Source organism: Chiloscyllium punctatum, chromosome 23 (genome assembly GCF_047496795.1).
Source record: "Chiloscyllium punctatum isolate Juve2018m chromosome 23, sChiPun1.3, whole genome shotgun sequence".
NCBI classification, from domain to species: domain Eukaryota; kingdom Metazoa; phylum Chordata; class Chondrichthyes; order Orectolobiformes; family Hemiscylliidae; genus Chiloscyllium; species Chiloscyllium punctatum.
Window position 1 is genome coordinate 53,088,728 of NC_092761.1, and position 24,863 is coordinate 53,113,590.

The 24,863-nt window shown below is 40.3% G+C and overlaps 1 protein-coding gene across 5 annotated transcripts in view; it reads left to right on the forward strand.

Moving 5' to 3' along the window:
- Window positions 1-24,863, forward strand: part of arhgap32b (Rho GTPase activating protein 32b) — a 572,293-nt gene that overhangs the window by 232,061 nt on the left and 315,369 nt on the right. For all 5 annotated transcript variants that reach the window (XM_072593008.1, XM_072593005.1, XM_072593009.1 and 2 more), the window contains one exon: window positions 16,481-16,589. In XM_072593008.1, the coding sequence (XP_072449109.1) occupies window positions 16,587-16,589 (3 nt within the window). In that variant the 5' untranslated portion in view covers window positions 16,481-16,586. The remainder of the gene's footprint in view (window positions 1-16,480; window positions 16,590-24,863) is intronic.

Genomic DNA, 24,863 nt, shown 5'->3' on the forward strand with positions numbered 1-24,863 from the left:
GCTTTTTCAGCACCACTCTAGAGTTTAGTTCCATAATCGCCATTGTTACCTTAGGGGCAATCACAACCCCAAATATTATGTCCACAAGCTAATTGAGATAATTGGAAGGCAGTTATTTAGCACCAGGCCAGACCCCATCAAAAATAATGTAAGAAGGTAGCTTAGATCCTAACTACTGCTTAATTTAAAGGCAGATGTGAAGTGGATATGCTAGGTGTGATACAGCTGGTCAAAACACTTGGCTTTAAGCAAAGCAGAATTTATTTTAAACATGGACAAAAGAAAACGGAATTTATAATAAGTTAACTATTAGAAACCTTAACCGAACTGACACAGTAACTATTACTAATCAACTGCTCCCTTAGACACATGACTTGGTAAAAAGGTAAATTCAAACACAGATTCTTCCAGGCAGGAGGGAACAACATGCAAAGAGATTTCAGATGAAGGTCAGGGAAAATTTTTCCTGAAACTTGCAACTCCCCTGGACTCTCACATCTTGTGTCTGTTACATCTAAAAGCAAAAGAGGAAAAAAAATCTGAACTGGGAGAACTGGTCACTCCCCTTCCATTGTTAAACTAGACCCTTCTCTAGATTCTTTTTTGCACCTCTGTCTTTATGACCAGTTTTCAGAAACTAAGAACAAAATAACCTTTTTAAAGTGACAGCATCATCACACAATTGCTTCATGAGATTGTAGCTATACTATTCATGCAGAGATCTAAGTAATGTTCTGGAGACTCTGGTTAAAATTCTACCGTGGCAGTTAGTGGAATTTGAATTAAATAGAGGTGTGGAATTAGTAATTTGTTGACTGTCATTAAAAACCCAAAAATGGTTCTCTGATGTCCTTTAGAGAAACTGCCATCCTTACGTGGTCTGGACTATATGTGACTCCAGACCCACAGTAATGTGGTTGATTTTTACTGCCCTCTGGGATGGGCAATAAATACTTGCCTTGCCAGCAATGCCCTCCTCCTGTGAATGAATTTTTTAAAATGCCCAATCACTGGTCATTACTGGTTTGAGTACATTGGTGTTCACCAGCCTTATTAGATCTGCCTCTCACTTTGGATGGATGGCACAAGGCAGTATCCAATGCGATTTAAAGTTTTAGATTTCTCTCAGTAACCTACATTGGATGGCCTCAGTTTGTAGGCATTTTGTCTCTTAAATATACTTTAGTGCACTTACAATTTGTTCATGTACCTCTGAAATAAGGCTGGGAGTGACATGATCCTAAACAAGAGCCTTATTTTGTGAAACAGTAAATTGTTATGTTTGGCAGGTACTGAGATTCAGCAGCCACTCTCACCAGAGACCCAGGGAACTGCTGTCCTGGCCCCCAGCAATTTTGACTCAAATTACCGTCTGGGCAATAACTTTTGGCCTAACCCGTGATATCCACGTCCCATGAATGAAACAAAAGCCCATAGTTTGTGAATAGTAAAGCAAAGGGCTATGTTTTGAGGTCCCATGAAATCTTTTATTCATTATATTTCATGACAATCATTTGGTTGCCATTTTACGTAATGAGTAAATGTTTAGAAATGGAAAACTGACAGAATTGCGGATACTGGAAATCAGAAACAAAAACAAATTGCTGAAAAAACTCAAAGTTTCCATTTGTAGAAAGAAATCAGAGTTAACCTTTTGGGTCCAGTTCTGAAGAAGGGTCAGTGGACCTGAAATGTTATCATAAGAAATAGGAATAGGAGTAGGCTATCTGGCCGTTCAAGCCAGCTCCATCATTCAGTCAGCTCCGGGCTGATCTTTTTGTGGCCTCAACTTCGCTTACCTGCCCTCTCACTATAACCCTTAATTCCTTTACTGTTCAAAAAAATTATCTTTTTTAGCTTTAAAAACATTCAAAGAGGAAGCTTCAACTACTTCACTGGGCATGAAATTCCACAGATTCTCAACCCTCTGCTGAAGAATTTCCTTCTCAATTTGGTCCGAAATCTGCTGCCACTAATTTTGATTAGTGCCCTCTTGTCCGAGTTTCACCTGCCAGTTGAAACATCCTCTCTACTCATTCTAAATTTCAATGATTATAATCCCAGTTTACTCAGTAAATAAGCCAACCCCCTCAACTCTGGAATCAACCTCCTCTACACTTTTGTTGCCAATATTTCCTTTCCCAAGGAAGGAGACCAAAACTGATGAGGCCACACCAGTACTCCAGGTGTGGCCTCATCAGTATCCTATACAGCTGCAACATAACCTCCCTGTTTTAAACTCAGCCCTTTTAGCAATGAAGGGCAAAATTCCATTTGCTACCTTAATGACCTGTTGTACCTGCAGACCAAACTTCTGTGATTCATGTACAAGGACACCCAGATCCCTCTGCACAGCAGCATTCTGCAATTTTTTACCATTCAAATAATAGTCCTCTTTACTGATACTCCAACCGGTCCATGCCAACAAAAATGGCTGTCCATGCTAACCTCATTTCCCTTACTATTCATGTACTTGTCCAAATACCTTTTAAATGTTGTAAATGTACTCACCTCAACCACTTCCACCTGTCGCTCATTCCATATGCGTAACATCCTCTGTGTATAAAAAGTTGCCCCTCAGGTTTTCTTGTATTCTTTCCCCTCTAACCTTAAACTGATGTCCTCGAGTCCTCAATTCACCAACCTTGGAAAAAAGACTGAGTGCATTCACTGTATCCATATCTATCGTGATCTTATACACCTCCATAAGGAGCCCTCAGTTTCCTACACTGTAAAAGAAAAAAGTCCTAGCTTCTCGAAACTCTCCTTACAAGTCAGACCATTGAGTACAGGCCACATCCTTGTAAATTCTTTTCTGCACTCTTTCCAGTTCAACAAGGTGACCAAAACTGAACACAATACTCCCAAGTGTGGCCTCACCAATATCCTATATAACTGCAACATAACTTCACAACTTCTATGCTCCGTGCCCTGACTGATAAAGGCCAGTGTGCCAAAAGCCTCTTTCCCTGTCCTGTCTACCTGTGACTCCACTTTCAGAGAACTGTGAACCTGAAAGTTAAGTTCCCTCTGCTCCACTACACTCCTTAAGGCCCTAACATTCATCATGAAACTCCTGCCTTGATTTGACTTTCCAAAATGCAAAACCTCACACTTATCTATATTAAACTCCAGTTGCTATTTCTCGGTTCACTTTCTCAACTGATCAAGGTCCTGCTGCAATTTCTGCTAACCTTCCCCACTGTCCACGATACCACCTATTTTACTGTCATCTGCAAACTTACTAATGCCTTGTACATTCTCATCCAAATAATTGATATAGAAATACAGACAGTAATGGACCTAGCACCAACCCCTGAGGCACTCCACTCGTCACAGGCCTCCAGTCCGAAAAGTATTCTTCCACTATTAATCTCTACTACTTCTCATCAAGCCAATTTTGTATCCAATTTGCCAGCTCCCCTTGGATTGAAAATGGAGTTTGGGAATGATTCAAAGTGAATGGTGACCTTTATGTTTTTAATTAGTGAAATTTGGGGCCTATGCAAACATATTACTAATCTGTAGAGTGATGAACTAAATAACATTGCAATTAATATTTTTACTGGTTGATTGCTGTTCTGAGAATTATTTTTTCCTCTACTCACATGGATAAGTGGAATTTTCACTATCTGGAAAAAAGGGTTGTTCGATAAAGAACAGGAAATAGCCTTCTGTTTCTTCCTTAGTCCCTACTTTTTGCAGATTACCTCAGCTCCCCATTTGCATTCATCTTCTTTAATGACTTTCCCAGGTAAATGCCGACAGCTACATCCAATCTCTTTAGATTGGTTTCACAGGTCGGTTCAGCATCTAGGACCGAAGGGTATGTACTGCGCTGTAATGTTCTATGTTATCAGAAATGATTTGCCACAAAATGGAAATGAACCTCGGATCAACATCCCAATGCACCATCCTGGGATTCAGATCACAAGATAAAATGTGCTCAGCAAAAACAACCGTGCTCATCCTTATACATTGTAGCAGGCAGGCCTGTTCCATCCACTATTGAATTCCAGTTACAAAATATAAAATCAGTTACAGCCTCAACATGGGTAGGAAACTCAAGAGTTCAAGACTTTCCTATGACCCTATATTTTTAAAATTTGCATGGAAATATAGAAGATGGGAGTAGGAGGAGGCTTTTTGGCTCTATGAGCCTGCTCTGCCATTCAACATGATCATGGCTAAACATAGCTTAATCCTGCTTTCTCCCTTTGATCCCATTCATCCCAAGTGCTTTATCTAGCCACCTCTTGAATACATTCAGTGTTTTGGTATCAACTACTTCCTGTGGTAATGAAATCCACAGGCTCACAGCCCCAAATATTATCTCTGCAACCCCATCTCCATGCACTTTGCCCAATCCCATGCACATTAATCTTGCACAATAATCTCTTATGTGGGACCTTGTCAAGCACTTTGTGAAAGTCCAAATATGCCACAATGACTGGCTTCCTCTTGTTAACTCTACTAGTTACATATTGATAAAATTCCCATAGATTTGTCAAGCATGATTTCTCCTTCATAAATCCATGCTGACTCTGTCTGATCCTGCCACTGCTTTCTCAATGCTCCTTGTAAAGTCCTTGATAATGGATTCGAGAAGTTTCCCCACTGACAATGTTAGGCTTACTGGTCTCTAATTCCCTATTTTCTCTCAACCTCCCTTTTTAAAGCTTGGAGTGACATTAGCTGTCCTCGAATCTGTAGGGACTGTTCCGGAGTCTGTAGAACCCTGGAAGGTGACTAGTGCATCCACTATTTCTAGAGGCACTTCCTCAAGTAATCTGGGATGTAGATTATCAGGCGCTGGGGATTTATCTGTGTACAATCCCATCAATTTTCCCAGCACCATTTCTCTACTAGTATTGATCTCAGTTCTTCCCTGTCACTAAATCTTGCATTCTCCAACATTTGTGGTATCTGATTTGTATCCTCTTTTGTGAAGACAGAACCAAACTATCTATTCAGTTGCTCAATCATTTCTTTGTTCCCTATTACACTCACCTCCCTTTCTGTCTGTAGGAGACCTACATTTGTCTTCACCAATTTCTTTCTCTTCACATACCTATAGAAATTCTTAATGTCAGTCTTTATGTTCCCTTCCCTGCCTTGCTGAATTCTAAACTGTTCCACATCCTCAGACCTATTAATTTTCTTGGCCAATATGTATGCCTCTTTGCAGGATGCAGATTTTACTTGTGATATCTTCCTAACTGTTTTTGAGAACGTGGTAGTGAGCTGCCGCCTTGAAAGCTGTGGTCCAGCTTCTGTAAATGCACCCACAATGCTGTTAGTTTTAAGGTATATTTCTAAGACACAAGGTTATGACTTGGAGAGCAACATGGAGGTGATGGCATTTTCCCATGATTCTGTGCACTGATAAATTGTCACAATGATGGTGTTGGGGTGTGGGTGTGTGTGTGTGGACTCGTGCATTCTCTGGATACTTGGACAACCTACAGCAGGCAACTCAGAGCACTGGAGAAATAGAACCAATGGTGCCTTCGCATGATCCTCCAAATGCGATGATAGGACAGGTGGTCCAATGTGATCATCCTTTTACTAGCTAAATCTTCTAACATCAAGGTACTAGCTCCATTTAGGAGGACAAGTCATTTACGTGCCTGACACCAAATTTGTGAAGCAACTTCTCTAGTCACAACTTGGTCATATGAGGAGACGTCTTGGGTAAATAGAGATACTTGAAGGATGCCCTCAAAGGATTCCTGAAAAGCTCTGTAACCCTGCTGACTCATGGCTTGTGACCAACCAAAATGGAAAGGTTTTTTTTTTGGCAGTTATCACATGACGTGAAGGTAAGGCAACATGGAGGGTGCACAAATGGCAAAACAACTCAAAGTAACCAATGCTTCATGCACCACCTTCCCTACTCCTGTGGCAGAGTCTATAGAGTACGAATTGAATTTATCAGTCATTTAACAACCCACTAAAATGGAGATTAAGGAACAAAATAAACAACTTGAAACTGTACGCAAAAGCGATAATACCAAAAGATGAGCGAAAATTGCTTATGGTTGAAAAGTAATACTTTGAAGCAGGTTGTGCAGTGATGTGTAGAATACTCTGTGTACTATATGATGTTACAGCGATTTTGCTGAGTTGAACATTGAAGTGACTATTGGTACACTTACAATTCCATTTCTGTCTGGAAATACTGGAACCAACAAAGATAGTTGGATGGCCTCTTTGTTAGTGAGAAACAAGTATGCTCTGATGGTGTAGTGGTAATGTTATTGGACTAGTAATCCAGAGACTAGGGCTAATGCTTCGGGGACACTAGTTCAAATTATACCATGGCAGCATGATGAAATTTAAATTCAATTAATGAAACTGAAACATTAAAGTTAGTCTTGGGAATGATCATCGATTGTCAGAAAAATGCATTTGTTTCCCTACTGTAATTTAGGGAAGGAAATCTGCTGTCCTTACCTAAACTTGGCTACATGTGACTCCAGATTCATAGTAATGTGTTTGAATCTTCATTATTCTCTGTAATGGCCTGGCAGACCTTCTGAGTTCAAGGGCAATTAAGCAATGGGCAACAAGAAATACCCATATCCTTGAAATAAGAAAAAAACACCAAGAGATGGGAGAGAGATTTGAGGAGATAATTAGAAGTATAAACTTCAAAGAGAGCCACTGGATTCATTAACGCTATTTCTCTCTTTATTGCTGTCAGGCTGAGTTTCTCTAGCACTTTCTGTTTTATTATTTCAGATGTCTAGCATTCACAATACTTTGCTTTTATATGTTAGAAGTGGAGGTAGGTTTATGTAGAGTTGTGTTTGATTTCCAGGATAATCCTGGCTAAGTGGGTGTAGTGACCTGTACGATTTTAAGATGGATGGAATTTTGTGCAGGATTTATGGTGTGAAGGCAGCCAAAAGTGTGTCAAGTTCCTATGTTTCTGTCTACCCTGCTTCTAGTTTTCTTTGCCTGTGCTCTTTACTTCAAGTGGGAGGTTGTAATTTGTTTTAAAGGAAAGGATGTGGACTCAGAAACTCAGCTCAGGGTTAAACCGAATGTTTAACTACAAAGGAACCTCGATTATCTGAAGGACACGGGTGGGGAGTATTTCATTTGGTTAATCTAATGCCAGATAACCTAGTTAGCCAAGCATTGGGACCTTGTGATCTTGTTCGGATAATCCGAAATTCGGTTAATCAAATGCTGGATAATTTAGGTTCCTCTGTAAATAGTTAATTTAGCTTAGCACTGAACATTGAACTCAAGGACTCAATTCATGAGATTTGAGATTCTAACAATCTCTTTGCTCATAACAAGGCCTTGGAGAAAAGAATTGACTTTGATGACCTGAAGGTTCTTGATAATTAGTAGTAAAATGGAGTGGTTTGAATTAGGTTTGTGATGGTGGTGGGGGAGATGTGCTCAGGGTAACAATGGGATCCCTGCGCTTGGGCTGGGAGGCTGAAAATTCTCCTTTTTATCTTAAAAGTCAATGCACTGCATTATTATTTAACCATTCCACTCATAACCCACCACCTTACATTTTTTTTTCCTTTGCCAATGAAAAGTGGACCTCAGCAATAGAGCACCATGGAAAGGGTGATGGGGCTGTCCTTGACTGAAATACAGTTTCAGGTTTCTAAAAGGTGGTTGTGCAGTCCATAAGTCAAATCCTTAGGTTTGTTTGAGTTGGTCATCATCATTGATGATCCCTCGCAGCTGAGGATGACTCTCTCCTCCTGTCAGGAGTGAATCCATAGGTGTCTATGCAGACCGATGCAGCATTTACAGGCTCTGTTAGACTTGTTAGAAGGTGGTTGTGGGGATTAGTGGGTCCGGTATTGGTGTGCCAGTGTGTTCCTTTTATTGTTTTCTCCTGCTTTTGTTTTTTTCCTGATGGCAAGTCTTGAGCTGCTTGATGCCTTCCTGGATGCTGCTCCTCCTTTTTAGACAGTCTTGGGCCAGTGTCTATGGGAATGCTGCACTTCACCAGTGAGGCCTTGAAGTGCTTCCTCTGTCCTTCTGGGGCTTGCCTGCCATTTTGAAGCTGGGAGTAGAACACCTGCTTGGGGAGTCTTGTGTTGGCCATGTGCATGACGTGCTCAGCTCACCATAGCTGATCCAGGATGATCAGTGCCTTGATGTTCGGAATGTTGGTCTAGTTGGGGACAGTGATCCATCTTTCTTCCCAGTGGATTTGCAAGATCTTGCGCAGGTAGCATTAGTGGTACTGCTCCAGCACTTTGAGGTGCCAACTGTAGGCAGTCCACGTCTCCGAGCCATATAGGAGGGTGGGAACCACCACAGGCTCTGTAAACGTGATCTTGGTGTCAGATCTGATGTTGTCCTTGAACACCATTTCTGTAAGGCAGCCAAAGACTGTGCTAGCACACTGGAGGCAGTGCTGGATCTCATCTTCAATAGCTGCTTTGGCTGACAGGACACATCTGAGGTATTGGAAGTGGTCAGTGTTCTTAAGTCTCCCCATGGACCTTGATCGAGGGTTTGCTCCACAATGCCAAGTCAGGTTGGTGGAGGACCTTTGTCTTACAGATGTTTAGGCTAAGACCTAAGCTGTCATATGCTTCTGTAAAGGTACTGATGATGGGCTGGAGGACATCCTCTAGGATTGCACATGTGCAAACATCATCAGTGTACTGTAGATTGATGACACTGATTGGATTGCCTTTCATTTTATTTTGAAGGTAGTGGAAGTTGACTAATTTCCCACTGGTTCTGTAAGTTGGCTCTACTCAAGTGGGGAGCTTATCGGTGGTGACGTGAAGCATTGAAACAAGAGAGATTGAGAACAGTGTTGTAGTAGTGACACAGCCCTGCTTGACACTGGTCCAATGGGCAATGGGTCAGTGGTGGAGACATTTTTCTTTGCCATGTCTTCCATATCATTATTGAGCAGGTGAAGGATGGTAACAAACCTCATTGTGCAATCAAAATGGAAAAGTATGCTCTATAACGCTTTCTGATTGACAGTGTCAAACGCCTTTGTAAGGTTGAAGAAGGGCATACACAGGGGTAGGTTCTTTTTTCTGCTTTTCTCCTGCAGCTGCTACGTGGTGAAAATACCACCCCATCTCCTCCCCAGCCGAAAGCCACACTGCAATTCTGGGAGGAGTTCCTCAGCCAGGGAGGAGATGGTTGCGGAGGGCCTTGGCAATAACTTTTCCAACAGGTGACAGCAGTCAGACTTATTCCCTTCTTTGCAAATGTTCATGACTCTGGCATCTGAGTTCTCCCGGGAAGTTGTCCTCCATCCAGGTAAGGCAGACAAAGGCATTTAGCTGCAGCAGGAGCTCTTTGCCTCAGTGGGGGTACCACCTTTTCGAGCAGCCTTATTCTTTAAGCTGGTGGATGACCTTCTCTACTTCATGGAGGGCTGGGGTATTGCTGAGCTGATGGGGTGCTGTGGGGTGAATTCAAGGGCGCTCTGATCAATGACAAAGCCTTGTGTGAGGAGATCTCTGAAGTACTCCGAGCAATGTTTTTTGATGGCTTCCTTATCTTTGAAAAGAGTCACTCCATCTTTTACGAGCTGTGGAGTGGGGACTTGTGTGTTTGGTCCCGACGTGGTCTTGAACACAGAACAAACCCTGCAAATCATACTTGTCAGATCTCGTTGGGCTTCCAGTGCTTTCTGCACCCACCATCTGTTCTTTATTTCAAAGGTTTATTATTGAGTCTTGGCCTTCAGTTGCCTGTAGGCTTGCTTGCCTTTTCCCTTCTGAGTGTGGTTGATGGTTTACATTTAGCGCTTCTGGCTTAACAGTTCTTGGATCTCCTGATCATTCTCATCAAATCAGTCTTGGAGTTTTCCTGGTAGAGTGACCGACTAAGTTTTTGCAGGCATTGAGGGTGAACCAGAGGCTGTTGAATCCTGTGACTCATATTGCCGATAGTTGCTAGGTTTGTAGTGAGGTTGTATGAGGCTGTTTTTTCCAGGTCTTTGAGTGCCCAGTGTTGAGTTAGTATTTGTGAGCACGGTGTCCAGAGTGGCCAAAAGTGTTAAAATTGTGGGTACAACAGCAGGCTAAGTCAAGTCAACTCCCTAACTCTTTATTTTTAACAAGGGTTGTTTCTGGTATGTTTGTGTGGCAGAGTAAATTATTAAGTGCATGACGGCTGTTGAAGTGTTGAAATGAACTGGAGGAAGCAGTTTAAAAAGTCCACTCACCTAAGATGGAAACTGAGAGGTCATGAGTCTGGAGCTCTGTTCCAAGGGGAATATTTGAGGCAGGAACATTGAGTGTGATTCATTTGTGTATGCTAGAATCTATGTGTATTCACAGACTCAGCCCTGTTGTAGGCTAAAGCAAATGTTCACAAGTTGAAAAACATGCAAAATGGAGAGGGCTGTGGTGATAGCCAATACCCACTGCATTGCACATTACTGGCTAATTACAATAGACCTGCCTAGAACGACAGATGATCATTCCTGCTGCATTGCTATGCCAACCCCAGTTTAACCAATCAGCACACTCCTCTTGTGCTGTATAAACTATTGTTTCCTCTATAAGAATGTTTGTTTTCTTGTGTTTGAGTACTGGTGAAAAACTTCGATTTCATGTCTCTTTGTCCTAACAAGCAATTACTTTTTATTTGAAGTATCTAGTCTGTTATTAACATAACATATTCAATTGTAATAAAATTGGTATTGTGTGCAAAGAAGTAGAAATTCCAGAGCAAACATTTGTCAAATGTATTTCAATTGTCAGTAATTTCAAGTAGTTGTATAATGTGATCAATGAGCCTGGAAATGAGAGAAACACCATGGCTTCTGATTTCTCTCCAAGATGATGTTTTTGAAATACATATAATTGGGGTGAATCACTTTGTATTTGGGAAGAAACATGCATGTTCCTGTTTGAGTGTAGCATGACTGCACCTCTGGAATGTTTTATAATGTGAAGCTATCCTCTAATCTTACATGTAATCTCAGTCTTCACTTCAACTAGTGTCAGTTCTTGCATTAGATTTGCGCTAGGAGCGTGAAGTGCAATTGAGTACAAACCCAGAGTCTTCAACTGTCTCCGTATGAGCTGAAAAATGTGTTGCTGGAAAAGCGCAGCAGGTCAGGCAGCATCCAAGGAGCAGGAAAATCTATGTTTCAGGCATAAGCCCTTCTTCAGGAATAAGGAGGGTGTGCCAAGCAGGCTAAGATAAATGACCTGGGGGGTGCAGTGAGAGACGGACTCACTGAAATCCTTGTAGAGGGAGGAAGAGAGCTTCTTCAAGGAAGGCATCCTTACAAGAGGATTCGCAGTAGGTTAAAATCAACTAGGAGACCCAAGCTCTTCATTCCTGAGATCATTCTTGTGAACTTCTTCTGGGCCCTCTCCAAGGCCAGCACATCCTTCCCTAGATATGGGGCCCAGTGCTGCTCTCAATATGTGACCTTATACAGCCTCAGCAGCACATCCTTGCTCTTGTATTCTGGCCCTGTCAAAGTGAATGCTGACAGTGCATCTGCCTTCCTAGCTGCCAACTCAACCTGCATGTTAACCTGAAGAGAACCCTGAACTATGTTTCCCAAATTCCTTTGTGCTTCAGATTTCTGAAGCCTTTCTCCATTTAGAAAATAATCAAATCTCTATTCTTCCTACAAAATACACAACCTTACACTTTCCCACATTGTATTTCATTTGCCTCTTCTTTACCCACTCTCCTAGTATGTTCAAGTTCCTCTGTCACCTCCCTGCCTCAACATTTCCTGTCCCTGCACTTATCTTTGTGTCATGTACAAACTCAGCAGCAATGCTGTCAATTTCTTCATCCAGATTATTAATGCATAATGTGAATAATTGTGGTGTCAACATTGACTCCTGTGGAACTTTACTTGTCACTGGAAAAAGATCTGAAAAAGACCCCTTTACCAACAGTCTATGTCTTTTGTCAGTCAGCTAATCCTTTATCCTGATGAAGGGCTTTTGCCTGAAATGTCGATTTCGAAGCTACTTGGATGCTGCCTGAACTGCTGTGCTCTTCCAGCACCACTAATCCAGAATCTGGTTTCCAGCATCTGCAGTCATTGTTTTTACCTAATCCTTTATCCATGCAGGACTTTGCTTCTGACACCATAGCTGTTAGATTCTTTAGCAGATTCCTGTGTGGCATCTTATCAAAGGCCTTCTGGAAATCCAAATAGATCACCTCCACTGATTCTCCGAGAAGTAATATCTACTTTAACTCCATTGTTCAGTACCTATTGATGAAGCAAGATCAAGAATAAATATCGTTGCATGCAAGTGTGTTAAGAACCAATTAGGGAGGAGAATGAATATGTTTTGCATTTTCTACCTGGCCTACTCTATAATTAAATTTGGCCATGTAGTTGTCAAGGTTACTATCTGCTAATTGGAATCTAATTTTGTCTGCACATCAGATCTCTATATCATATCATCTGACATCTGCACGGTGCATTTTTAACTGTTGATAACGGGTTGTTAAAAACCTTTGTTTTAATTTCAGCATTGTAATGTCCTCAATGAGAGGTGAAGCATTTGCCCAATGTTAGAATAATTTTAATAGAGAAATATAATGAGCATTATCTGTAATTTGAGTGAATAGAGTTGGTGTATTGTCCAGTGCAGATTCTAGCTGGGACTATAACTGCAGCTTTTAACAAATCAGCACTTTGTTACCCAAATGTACTTTTGGAAATCATTGCTGGCTTTGTACAGTGCTGTTTGATTGTTGAGATCAGGGTTAAGTACCCTGACCAGCATTCGCATTAATACTGAGATCATCACTTCAGGTTGCTTCCATAAACACTGCAGGGTGCAAGTTCTGAAATGTACATTTTTTATCATTTTTTTTTCCTGTCAGTGTCTATATATTTTCATACAGGTTCCAGCATAAAGTGATAGGACAATGGATTCAGTTATTTTCTGCTGTAATTTCATCAACCTGAAATAGTAGCCCTTATATTTTTCAATGGAATGCGCCTGAACTGCTGAGTATATCTGCTGAGCATTTTTTGTTTCTATTTCAGATTTCCAGCATTTACAATATTTTGCTTTTGTTTTGTTGTCATGGATTTGCATCACACAAATGACCATCTCCAATAAGAGACTATCTAACCACCTCTCCTTTACATTCAATGGCAGTATCATCACAAAAGCCTCCACTATCAACATCATAACGTTACCACTGACAAGAAACTGAATAGGATTTGCCAAATAAGTACAATCAGGACTGTGATGGAATGCTCCCCACTTGCCTGGATGGGTGCAGCTCCAACCGCACTCAAAAAGTTTGGCATCATCTAGGATAAAACAGCTTTCTTGATTGGCACCACATCCATAGGTATCTACTCCTTCCACCCATTGACACTCACTAGTAGTACTGTGTACTATCTACAAAATGCATTGCAGAAATTCACCAAAGATCCTTAGATAGCACCTACCAAGCCCATGATCACTTTCAAGTAAAAGGACAAGGGCAGCAAATACATTGAACACTACCACATGCATGATTCCTCCCCCCAAGACATTCAGCATTGTAATGTGGAAATATATTGTTGTTCCTTTACTGTCATTGGGTCAAAATCCTGGGATTTCTTTCAGGGCATTGTGGGTTGACATACAGCACATAGATTGCAATGGTTCAAGAAGGCAGCTCATCACCACCTTCTCAAGGCCAACCAGGGATGGTCAATTAATACTAGCCAACCAGCAACATCCATGTCTCACAAGTAAATTTAATAAAATCAAAACCTCCTCTCCACTTGCCTCACTGGGTACATTCTACCTTTTGCACACTCCTGCCCCGTCTCCCAATCACTATAATTTTAGCCCATTGGTAGCATTCTCACCAAGTTGGAGAGTCTTATTTGAACAATCTGAGTGCATAACTGCAGACTGGCTTCTCCTATAGTACTGAGTGCGTGCCATACTGCCAGAAATACTTATTTCAGATGAGTTAATAAACTGAGGATGACATAAAAGTTATTAAAGCATGATTTCAAATACAAGCAAAGGGATTTTCTTGGTGACAGCATTGCTCACCTGTGAAAGCACATAATTGCCTTTTTTTAATATATGCAATGTAGCTATTGTAAGTGCACTTGCAAAACAACTCATTTGTTGTGGAGTAGCGTTGATTTAACTTCATGCTGAGGGACTGATTGGCTTTGTGCAAATAAAATATCAATATCACATGATCATATAATACAGACAGCAAGTTAAACCAGCAACTACTGACCCATACATTTAATTTGAGTTTTGGGAACACTTTTTTAAGGATGATAATTCAGGCCTGAATTTACACTTATGCACATACAGAAGTCACACGACAGCAGGTTATAGTCCAACAGATTTATTTGAAATCACAAGCTTTGGCACGTTGATCCTTCGTTAGGTGCAGTCCTTTGTACATTGTACGTATATATATTAATCATGGCAAGACTGTAAATCCTATCTAGCTAATGTGATTGAGCTTGCTTGAATTTTAAAAGTGATTGAGGGTAAAATAGCCGATGTATGTGTCAACTACCAAAAATAAATTTTATGAAGTTTCACATAATAGACTTCCCACCAAAGTTGAAACTTGTAGAATAAAAGGAATAGTGGCATTATGTATACAAAGTTGGCTGAGTGACAGGAAACAAAATAATGGTAAATGATTGTTTTTCTGGTTGAAGGATGGTGTATGGTTCCCTGGGGTCCATTTGAGGGCTGCTGCTTATCAGCAACTAAAGTAGTAACCTAGACGACAATTTCAAAATTTAGAGCTGACACAAAATTTGATGTGTGGCTTCCTTCAGTTTGCACACCTTGTGTGACAAACAGTATACCAAATGAATACATGAAAATGAAAATTACTTACCTCTTTAAAAAAAACACAAAAGGATAAGTTATCTTCCTGACCTGTCGCTTTTACATTAATCTGCATCTTCAAAGGAAGGATTAACATTAAAAGAATACATAAAAACCTCTTTTGATGTATTTAAAAATAGACATCATAAATGCAAATTTTAAAACTGAAAAAAAATATCAGAAATGAATGTGCTCTGGCTGTTAGTGTTCTCAGTTTGTGGAAATAGGAACCTGTTACACAAGTGATGAGAAAGGAGAAAGTGAGGACACACAGGTGCTGGTGATCAGAGTTGAGTGTGTAGTGCTGGAAACTCGCAGCAGATCAGGCAGTATCCGAGGAGCAGGAAAATCAAAGTTTTGGACCCTTCATCAGTAATCAGCCCTTCCTGTGCTTTCCTAGCAACACATTCTCGACAAGTGATGAGAAAGAGCAAGTACAGAGAGCTGCTAGATTGAAATGGTTCTACTTTGGTATTTCGGAAACATACTTTTCTAATTCATGCTAACATGAAAACAGATTATTGCAAGCTACTTTAACAATTGCCTGAATTACGGGGGGGATAGTGATAGCCCTCGGTCATAGCCTGGTGGAATAGATTGACATGGCAGATGAAACTTATTGCTTAGAAATGTAAGTTTTTACACTTGATTGAAAGAAGGAAAGGTATACAAAATGTGCAGGTATGTAAGAAGTGTTACCAACTGCAGAAACTTGTTTTTCTAATCTTTCATGTCTAGGGGGCAGTTAAGACTCAACTACATTGCTGTGGGTCGGAGTCACATTTAGGCAAGACCAGATATAGATGGCTCTGGATTTCTAATCTCAAGCGGTGCCTGGAGTCATTAGTGCATCCCTGAGGCTGATTGCTTTGTGGATAACCCATTTAGCGAAGTGGTCACGCTGCAGGTTAGGAGCATGAAGGTAGATAGGTCGTGGAAAAGCACAGCCAGTCAGGCAGCATCCGAGGAGCAGGCGAATCTATGTTTCGGGCATAAGCCCTTCATCAGGCTTATGCCTGAAATATTGATTCTCCTGCTCCTCGGATGCTGCCTGACCGCCTGTGCTTTGTTAGCACCACACTCTCGACTCTGATCTTCAGCATTTGCTGTCCTTCCAAGTAGTCTCCTGATATGGTCATGCCCTCTCATTGGTTTTCCGTTTTGGATACTGATGAAAGTGATGGTTTCTTAGAGTGTGGTCAACCAAGTTTATAGCATCAGTGAGTGGCTCATCCATGCAGGAAGGAAGAGTAGAATAGCCTAGTGATAGGGGTTCTTCAGTTAGAGTTGGGAGTAAAGACCTCGGTCTCTGAGTTTGGTTGAAATTATGGTGTAGGGCCAGGGAGGTGGCAGCTGCCATGCACTTAATGTGACAGAAAGTGAATTCTAGTGGATCAAGGTAATCTGGCAAGCTGGAATTGATGCGCGCCATTGCTCACCCTTCATAGCACTCCATAATGATGGATGTTAGAGCCACTAGACTGTAGACATCAAGGAATGTTAACTGATTTTTCTTTGGTATAATGGTCTTCTTGAAGCAGGTGGGAATCTCACATAAGAGTAAGGAGTGGTTAAAGATGTCTGCATTAGTCTGAACTGTTAGGAGATCTTTTTCTTGAGCGTTAAATTTTTGCTTTATCTGCTCCTGTTTGCAGGTTGAAGTCAAACTCTCCAACGCTAGAGGAAGATGATTATGTTCAAAATCTGTTGCTGACTCTTCCTCCTCGTGATCGCCTTGATTGGGAAGAGACTATCAGTGCTATGGTAAACTCTCCTTGCAGAATATTCACGTGGAAAAAATGATGATCTTCTTTTCATTTGTTGCTGTGTAGTAATTTAAATAACTACAGGTGATGTGGAAATTCATTAAATCAACAATGCCCTTACAAATTTGTATGATTTGATCAATGTTTTCAGTGCAAGTCTGTGGAAACATGAGGTTCTGTCACCACAGTCAATATTGGTTGAGCAAAAACAGAGGTAAAGCCAGGTATCAAACTTTGTATGGTTATTAAAAAGCAGGTATGCACACATCTTCAAATCCATTACTCCAGTGCTGAAAATCAGTCCTCATCTGACTTATTGATGCAGAATACTGACATAACGGAGCAGGACTGACTCTCAGTGATGCCACTTTTAAGAGAATGAGATGTGCAGCCACAACCTTTCCAAGCTCTAATCAAGTGTTCAACCTGGACTTGGGGATTATTGAAGTACATGTGCCTTTAACAATGTCAGCTCAATTGAGGTGACACTGACTCATGAAATGAAGTTTACCTGAATCATGTTTTGTTTTGAACCAAATTGTTCCACAGTTTTTTTGTGTAGCATGGCAATGAAATGACATGCTTGAGTGCATTCATGATAAATTGGCAAGCTCAGTGAGTTCTTAAAGAGACATGAAATGAACGGGAATGAGAGGCAACAGTACCATGAGCCCCTCAACCACATTACTAACCAACTGTTGGTTATCTTAGACACATCACCTCAGTGCTGATCTCAGAATGTTGTTGACAGTCCTCTGGGAGGAAGGGATGAAGCATTACCAGCATGCATCACATGAGTAGTGCATGAAGACCATAAGAACATGGAATGAGAAAACCAGAATATATGTGTATTGAAGTTATAGAAAAGAAGTGTTACTGATAATGTAACTTGTTTCCACAGCACCTGAGGCTTGCATTCTATTACTCAGATCCTGCTGATCAAGCTAAAATGAAGTTCATATGTACTATTTCTTCCTTGATATTTTATTGGTGAAATTCCTTGTCCCTTTAGTGAAGTAAACTGCATGGCTTGGCAAAACAAACATAGGAGGCATATAGAGATCATTGGTTTCTAATTCACAAATTCAGACTGCCTCTCCAGATTAACAAATTAACTTTTCATTGCACTGTACTTGTACATAGGATCACCTTTAGCTTTGCAGGATTTTATGTGGAGGCAGTGCTGTATTTAATAAGCACCACTTGTGTTGACTTGGTTTTGAGAGAATAGCTCCTGAATCTAGAGCTCTGCTCAGAGACAAAATGATTGATCTCGATCTTTTTAGATGCAATTCTCTCATTGTCAGTCTCTTTTCCCCTTAGACTAAGATAACACCAAAATTGAGCCGTTATTGCTATGAGACCATAAAACCATAAGAAACAGGAACAGGAGTAGACTGTTCTTCTTCCCAAGTCTCCTCTACCATTCAATATGATCATGGCTGATCTGATGCTAGTGACATTCACTTTCCTGCCCTTTCCCATTCATGTTTAATTCTGTTACTGATCAAATGTGTCTGTCTCTCAAAGACTGAGGGAAGAATGAACAGATTGGAGCTCTTTAGGAAAGAGAAGGTTGAGGGGTGAACTTGATTACAAAAGCATTTGATAAAATGTGTGTGCAGTTATTTTCATTTATGGGATGCACAATACTGGGGAATGTTATTTTTTTTCCACTAATTCATTTATGGGATGAGTCTTCCCTGGCTGGACTAAAATTTATTACCCATCCCTAGTTTTCCTTGAAAAAGTTGTGGTGAGTACTTGTCTTGAACTGCTGCAAAATCAAAGCAGTAATAAATCTAATAGGGAATTCAAGGAGACTTTTTAAAAATAACAGTAATAATAAGTGAACCTCTGTTTTTAGATTAGATTAGATTAGATTACTTACAGTGTGGAAACAGGCCCTTCGGCCCAACAAGTCCACACCGCCCCGCCGAAGCGCAACCCACCCATACCCCTACATTTGCCCCTTACCTAACACTATGGGCAATTTAGCATGGCCAATTCACCTGACCTGCACATCTTTGGACCGTGGGAGGAAACCGGAGCACCCGGAGGAAACCCACGCAGACACGGGGAGAACGTGCAAACTCTACATAGTCAGTCGCCTGAGGTGGGAATTGAACCCAGGTCTCTGGTGCTGTGAGGCAGCAGTGCTAACCACTGTGCCACCGTGTCGCCCAAATGGATTAGTTCTGAATGGATTAGTTGAGGCAGAAAGCATGCAAATTTAACTTAAAGCTAGACCGGACCAATGCTATCTATACACCTCTGGGCCCATGTAAACTTCATCAGCCTAACAGACCCAAGCTGGTGATGGACTGTATCACTTTATTACATACAAATACACATGCTTTGTAAAGGTGAGATTGATGCTATGAAACTGCACAAGTTCAGTAAAGAGCTATTGCTCCTTAATGGTTAGCTGCTAACATGACTGTTCAAAGCATTTTTATACAAAATACTTTTTGTGATATGTTTCTGCGTTCCAGGAATAAGGTAATTTAGATCATTTTGAATCCTGATGCAGTGTCAGAGGAAAAAGAACATTTTCTATCACCTTTACTGTTTTTTTTTTCTGGCAAATTAATTTTATTTACAAAAATGGAGCATCACAAAAGCCCCAGGGAGTGAATCATTAACAAGTTACCACGGGGATTTATTTGTGAATCTGAAATCAGCAAAGTGATTTCTATGGATGCCTCCTAGCACAGTCAACAACCTTCTGTAGAATACCTAAGGATTTTGTCTGGTATGCCACTTTAAAAACAGAATTCATTAAATTGAAAATGTGCATTAGTGAACATTACTGCTGTACTAAGGGAGGATACTCCTCGGAATATATCGAGGGAAATTATTTGGGTGGAACTGAGAAATAAGAAAGGGATGATCACTTTATTGGAATAGAACCCCCAATAGTCATTGGGAAATTGAGAAACAAATTTGTAAGGAGATCACAGTTATCTGTTAGAATAATAGGGTAATTATGTTAGGGGATTTTAATTTTCAAAACATAGACTGGAATTGCCATAGTGTTTAGGGCTTGGATGGAGAGGAATTTAATTGTGACAAGAAAATTTTCTGATTCAGTGTGTGGCTATACCAATACAGAAGATGCAAATCTTGATTTACTCTTGGGAAATAAGGCAGTGCAGGTGACTGAGCTGTCAGCGGGGGAGCACTTTGGGGCCAGTGACCGTAATTCTATTAGTTTTAAAACAGTGATGGATCTAAAAGTTAAGCTTTAAGTTGAAAGAATGGCACTTTTGATGATATTAAGCAAGAAGTTCCAAAAGTTGTTTCGGGGGCAGATGTTCACAGGTAAAGGGATGGCTGGAAAATGGAAAGACTTCAGAAATGAGATCACAGTAGTCCAGAGAAAGTAGTTCCTATTGGGATGAAGGGCAAGGCTGATAGGTGTAGGGAATGCTGGATGACGAGAGAAATTGAAGTTTTGGTCAAGAATAAGAAGGAAGCAGATGTCAGATATAGACAGCAGAGGTTGAGTGAATCCCTGGAAGAGTACAAAGGCAGTAAGAGTATATTCGAGAAGGATATCAGGAGGTTAAAAAGGGGACATGAGATAGATTTGGTGAATAAGGTTAAGGAGAATCCAAAGGGATTCCTTAAGGACAACAGGGTAACTACGGAGAAAAAGAGCCCCTCAAAGATCAGCAAGGCAGTCTATGTGTGGAAATGCAGGAGATGAGTAAAATACTAAACGAGTATTTTGCATCACTGTTGACTGTAGAGAAGGGCATGGAAGATAGAGAACATGGGGAAATAAATAGTCAAGCGAGGAAGAGATTCCTGAGTCCCTTGCTGAAATGTTTTTCATCATTGATAGCCACAGGTGAGGTGCAAGAAGACTGAAAGTTTGCTAACGTCATGCTACTATTTAAGGAAAGTGGTGAGGAAAAGCCAGAGAATAAAGACCAGTGGGCCTAACATTGATGATGGCAAGTTGTTGGAGGAAATCCTGAGGGACAGGATTTCAAGTATTTGGAAAGGCAGGAACTGATTAGAGACAATCAGCATGACTTTGTGTGTAGAAAATCATGTCCTACTAACTTGACTGAGTTTTTTGAAGAAGTAACAAAAGAGGATTGATGAGTTCAGAGCGGTGACATGATCCATATAGTAAGGCATTCGATAAGACTTCTCATGGTGGACTGGTTAGCAAGGTTAGATCACATGGAATATAGGGAGAACTAGCTGTTTGGATACAGAACTGGCTCAAAGATAGAAGACAGAGGGTGGGGATATAGGAGGGTTGCTTTTCAGGCTGGAGGCCTGTGACCAGTGGTGTACTTCAAGGATCGGTGCTGGGTCCACTGCTTTTTGTCATTTATGTAAATGATTTGGATATGAGGATAGGAGGTATGGTTAGTAAATTTGCAAATGACACTAAAATTGGAGGTGTAGTTAACAGTGAAGAAGGATACCTCAGAGTACAATGGAATGGGCCAGTGGCAAATGGAGTTTAATTTAGATAAATATGAGGTAATGCATTTTGGAAAGACAGGTCAGGGCAGGACTTATACACTTAATAGTAAGGTTCTGGGGAGTGTTGCTGGACAAAGAGAACTTGAAGTGCAGGTTCAGAGCTCCTTGAAAGTGAAGCTGCAGGTGGATAGGATAGAGAAGAAGGCATTTGATATGGTTGCCATTCTTAGTCAGTGCATTGAGTATAGGAGTTGGGAGGTCATGTTGCGGCTGTAGATACCATTGCTTTGGCAACTTTTGGAGTATTGCATACAATTCCATTCTCCCTCCTATAGGAAGAATGTTGTGAAACTTGAGAAGGTTCAGAAAAGATTTATGAGGATGTTGCCAGGGTTGGAGGTTTGAGCTATGGGGAGAGGACGAAAAGGCTGAGGCTATTTTCCCTGGAGTGTTGGAAGCTGAGGGGTGACCGTATAAAATCAAGAGGGGCGTTGACAGAATAAATAGGCAATATCTTCTCCTCATGATGGTGGAGACCAAAACTTGGGCGTGGGTTTAAGGTGAGAGGGGACAGATATAAAAAGGACCTAAGGGACAACTTTTCCACACAGAGGCTGGTGCGTGTATAGAATGAGCTGCCAAAGGAAGTGGTGGAGGCCAGTACAGTTGCAACATTTATAAGGCATTTGGTTGGGTATATGAATAGGAAGGTTAAAAGGATATGGGCCAAATGCTGGCAAATGGGTCTAGATTTATTTAGGATATCTGGTTTGCATGGTCAAGTTGGACTGAAGGGTCTGTTTCTGTGCTGTATGTCTTGATGACTCTATGATCAATGTGACATCACAGAGTCCCAGAAGTTGCTGGAAAATGAATAACGAATTAACATTGTCCATCGTTACTGTACCTCCTTCACAAATATCTAAATGTCCATCATTGTTAGTTCATTTAAACATCAGCATGAAAAGACGACCATTCTGGTTCACTACAAATTACTGGATGATTTGCACTACTCTTAATACCTCAAAAAACCAGAAAAAAATTACAACCTCCACAAAAGGCACAAATCATTTGGATGATGTAAAATTTCTGGATTTGCATGAGAAAGATCAATTAATTTGACTACTGTCATTTAGGTTTAATAATTGCTTTATCAAAAATGAAGTTAAAGATATGAGTTCTAATCTTGGTATGATGCACAACGTCAGAAATCTAGAAAGGTGAAATCAAATGTTGCGCATCACTCCAATTAGTAAAGCATTTCTCAATTTTCAAAAAAAATTTGTTAAAAGTATTTTTCTATCTCTAAGTCATCCATCATTTACTTCCCTTTCACTTGTGTTTCTTTGTTTGTCCTGTTACAAGGCAATAAAACATCAATGCAATGTTTGGGAAGTTCCGCTGGTACTTTTTCTCACTGGAGCATAAAGGGTTGAGAGGTGACCCTGATAAAATAATGAGAGGTGTAGGTAGAGTTAATGGTGTTGTCTCCCCTCTCAGGTAGAGGATTTCAAGATTACAGGGCATGTTCTTAAGGTGAGGGGAGTTTTTTTTACCATAGGGTAGTGGATCAGACTTCCAGAGGAAGTGGCAGATGTGAGTGCAATTACAACATTTAAAAGACATTTGGATAAGGACATGCATAAGAACATTTTGGAGGTATATGAACCAGGAGTAGACAGGTTGGACTGTTTAGTTTCGGATTTTTGTTGACATGGTCTGGTTGGACAGAAGTGTCTGTTTCCATACTGAATGACTCTATGTCCTGTTCATCTCTCTTTACAATTTTGCATTTGTAGAAATTTGCAAAGAAACTGCAGTGCAGTCGGAAAGCTGAGGAAGGACATCCACTTTGGGTTGATTATATAATTTCCACTTTCGTAATCTCTTTGTTATGGTGCTAGTAATGTGCCACTAACATTAACTTGGAATCTGGCTGGTTGCCATGCAGATCATGATTGACCTAGTTGTTGTTTTTAAAATGTATAGAATAACTTGTGGCATATATCCAAACTCCAAGATAAATTTTGTTCAGTAAAAAAAATGTAGTTAAAGCTTGTAATGTTTGTTAATGTACACAAACATGATTTAATTTGCGTGTCTTTGTCTCAGTTTCTAGTTGCAATGAATGTAGCTTGTCAGTGAGTGTTACCTGAGGTTGCAGTTGTTTTCTATTAGTTGGACAATGCTATGCTGGCATGGAATTCTTCTGGCATTTTAAACAGCACTGCCCTTTTAACATTAAAATACAGATCAAAAAATCCTTCATTGTTGTCAGTGGAATATGAATTAAGTAAATTTAATGCACCTGTAGTTGGATAGCAGAACATGTGCAGATACAATCGCCAATACTTCAAATACTGAACTAATTTGAGCCTGCATCTAATAAGTTTGGATGACATTCGAGCTTGGGCCGAAAAGTGGCATCTAATATTTGTTCGAAATAAACATCAGGCAATGACAATCTAAAAGACAGAATTTAATTACCTTCCTTTGAACGTTAACCATGTTACCATCATTGTATCCCCGTCATCAACCAGTGGCCAGTAATTGAAGTGAATAAGCCACATAGATATTCTTATTACAAGAGTAAAAGTTGAGTGAAGGTGACTAACCTCCTGCTTAGTTAAGAGTCCTCATAATTGATGAGGCAAAAGTCAGGATTGTGATGGAAAGCTGTCCAATTCCTGGATAAATACAATTCTGATAAGCCACAATAAACTTAACATCATCAAGGGCAAAGTATGCTGCTTCATAGGCAACTACTTTAAACACTGTTTCCAAAACTGATATACTATGGCAGCACTTTCAACAATTTGACTTGGTCATATGTCTCATTCCTTTGGGTCATAATCCTGCAACTGCCGACTTGTGGAAGCAGTTTCATTATATGCAATAATTCAAGAAGGTAATCAAGGGCAACTGTTAATGTACAATAAACATTGATATTACCAGGAGCAACCACATCTCATGAATGAATAAATAAAAAAAGTAGCATCAATTTGTGGGCTGACACATGAACAGATTGAAATCCCAAGAATCATGAGTTTAAGCCAAACACAGAACCAATCAATATGTCTGGATGACAATGGTACAGTAATTTGTTACATCTTGTCCTTGGTTTCTATGAAAGCATACTCATCACACTTTGCTCAGAGAGCCAGTCAGTGATAATTTTTGCTGAGCATACAGCTGCAGTGAAGAACACAGTTAATACAGCCAAATTTTTGTTTGATTTTCATTTTTTTAAATTCAGTTTTATTTATGCCTGTTGGAAATCTTCCAAGGTTAGGGCTTTAATATCTTTTTTGAGTGCTGCTTTTCTATACAGAATGCTTGCATTGTATGACATCTCTATTTTAGTACATGTTGAGTATTTAGTATTCCTTTCGCTAAAATGTGCTGGGATTCCTTTGGTAGTTTTCCACAGAAATTTTCCAAACCAAGTTCATTGGATTTTTGCTTCTTGCTTGATGAAAAATGTTTAAGAAGTGAACCTGTGTGAGATGCCTTGAATTAAAAATTTAATAAGCTCTTTGAAATTTGTTTTGTCATTTAAGCTTTTTCCTGAGGTCTCATTCTACATTTTGCATCTGCGCAGTGATGTAGTGTGAAGTATATTTCTCACTTCCTCCTTCCTGTTTTGTTTTCTATGAGAATTCTCAATTTCATTGGCTAAGCAGCCTGCCTGGTGGCTGGTGGCTGTACAGGTATAGGTGGCACTGTGTGGAGGCTGCAATCAGGTAATCCATGCTTGAAATCCTGTTTAACCTTTGGAGGAAGCCTTCCCTTCACTAGTGACCTCAAATTCTCAATAATGACC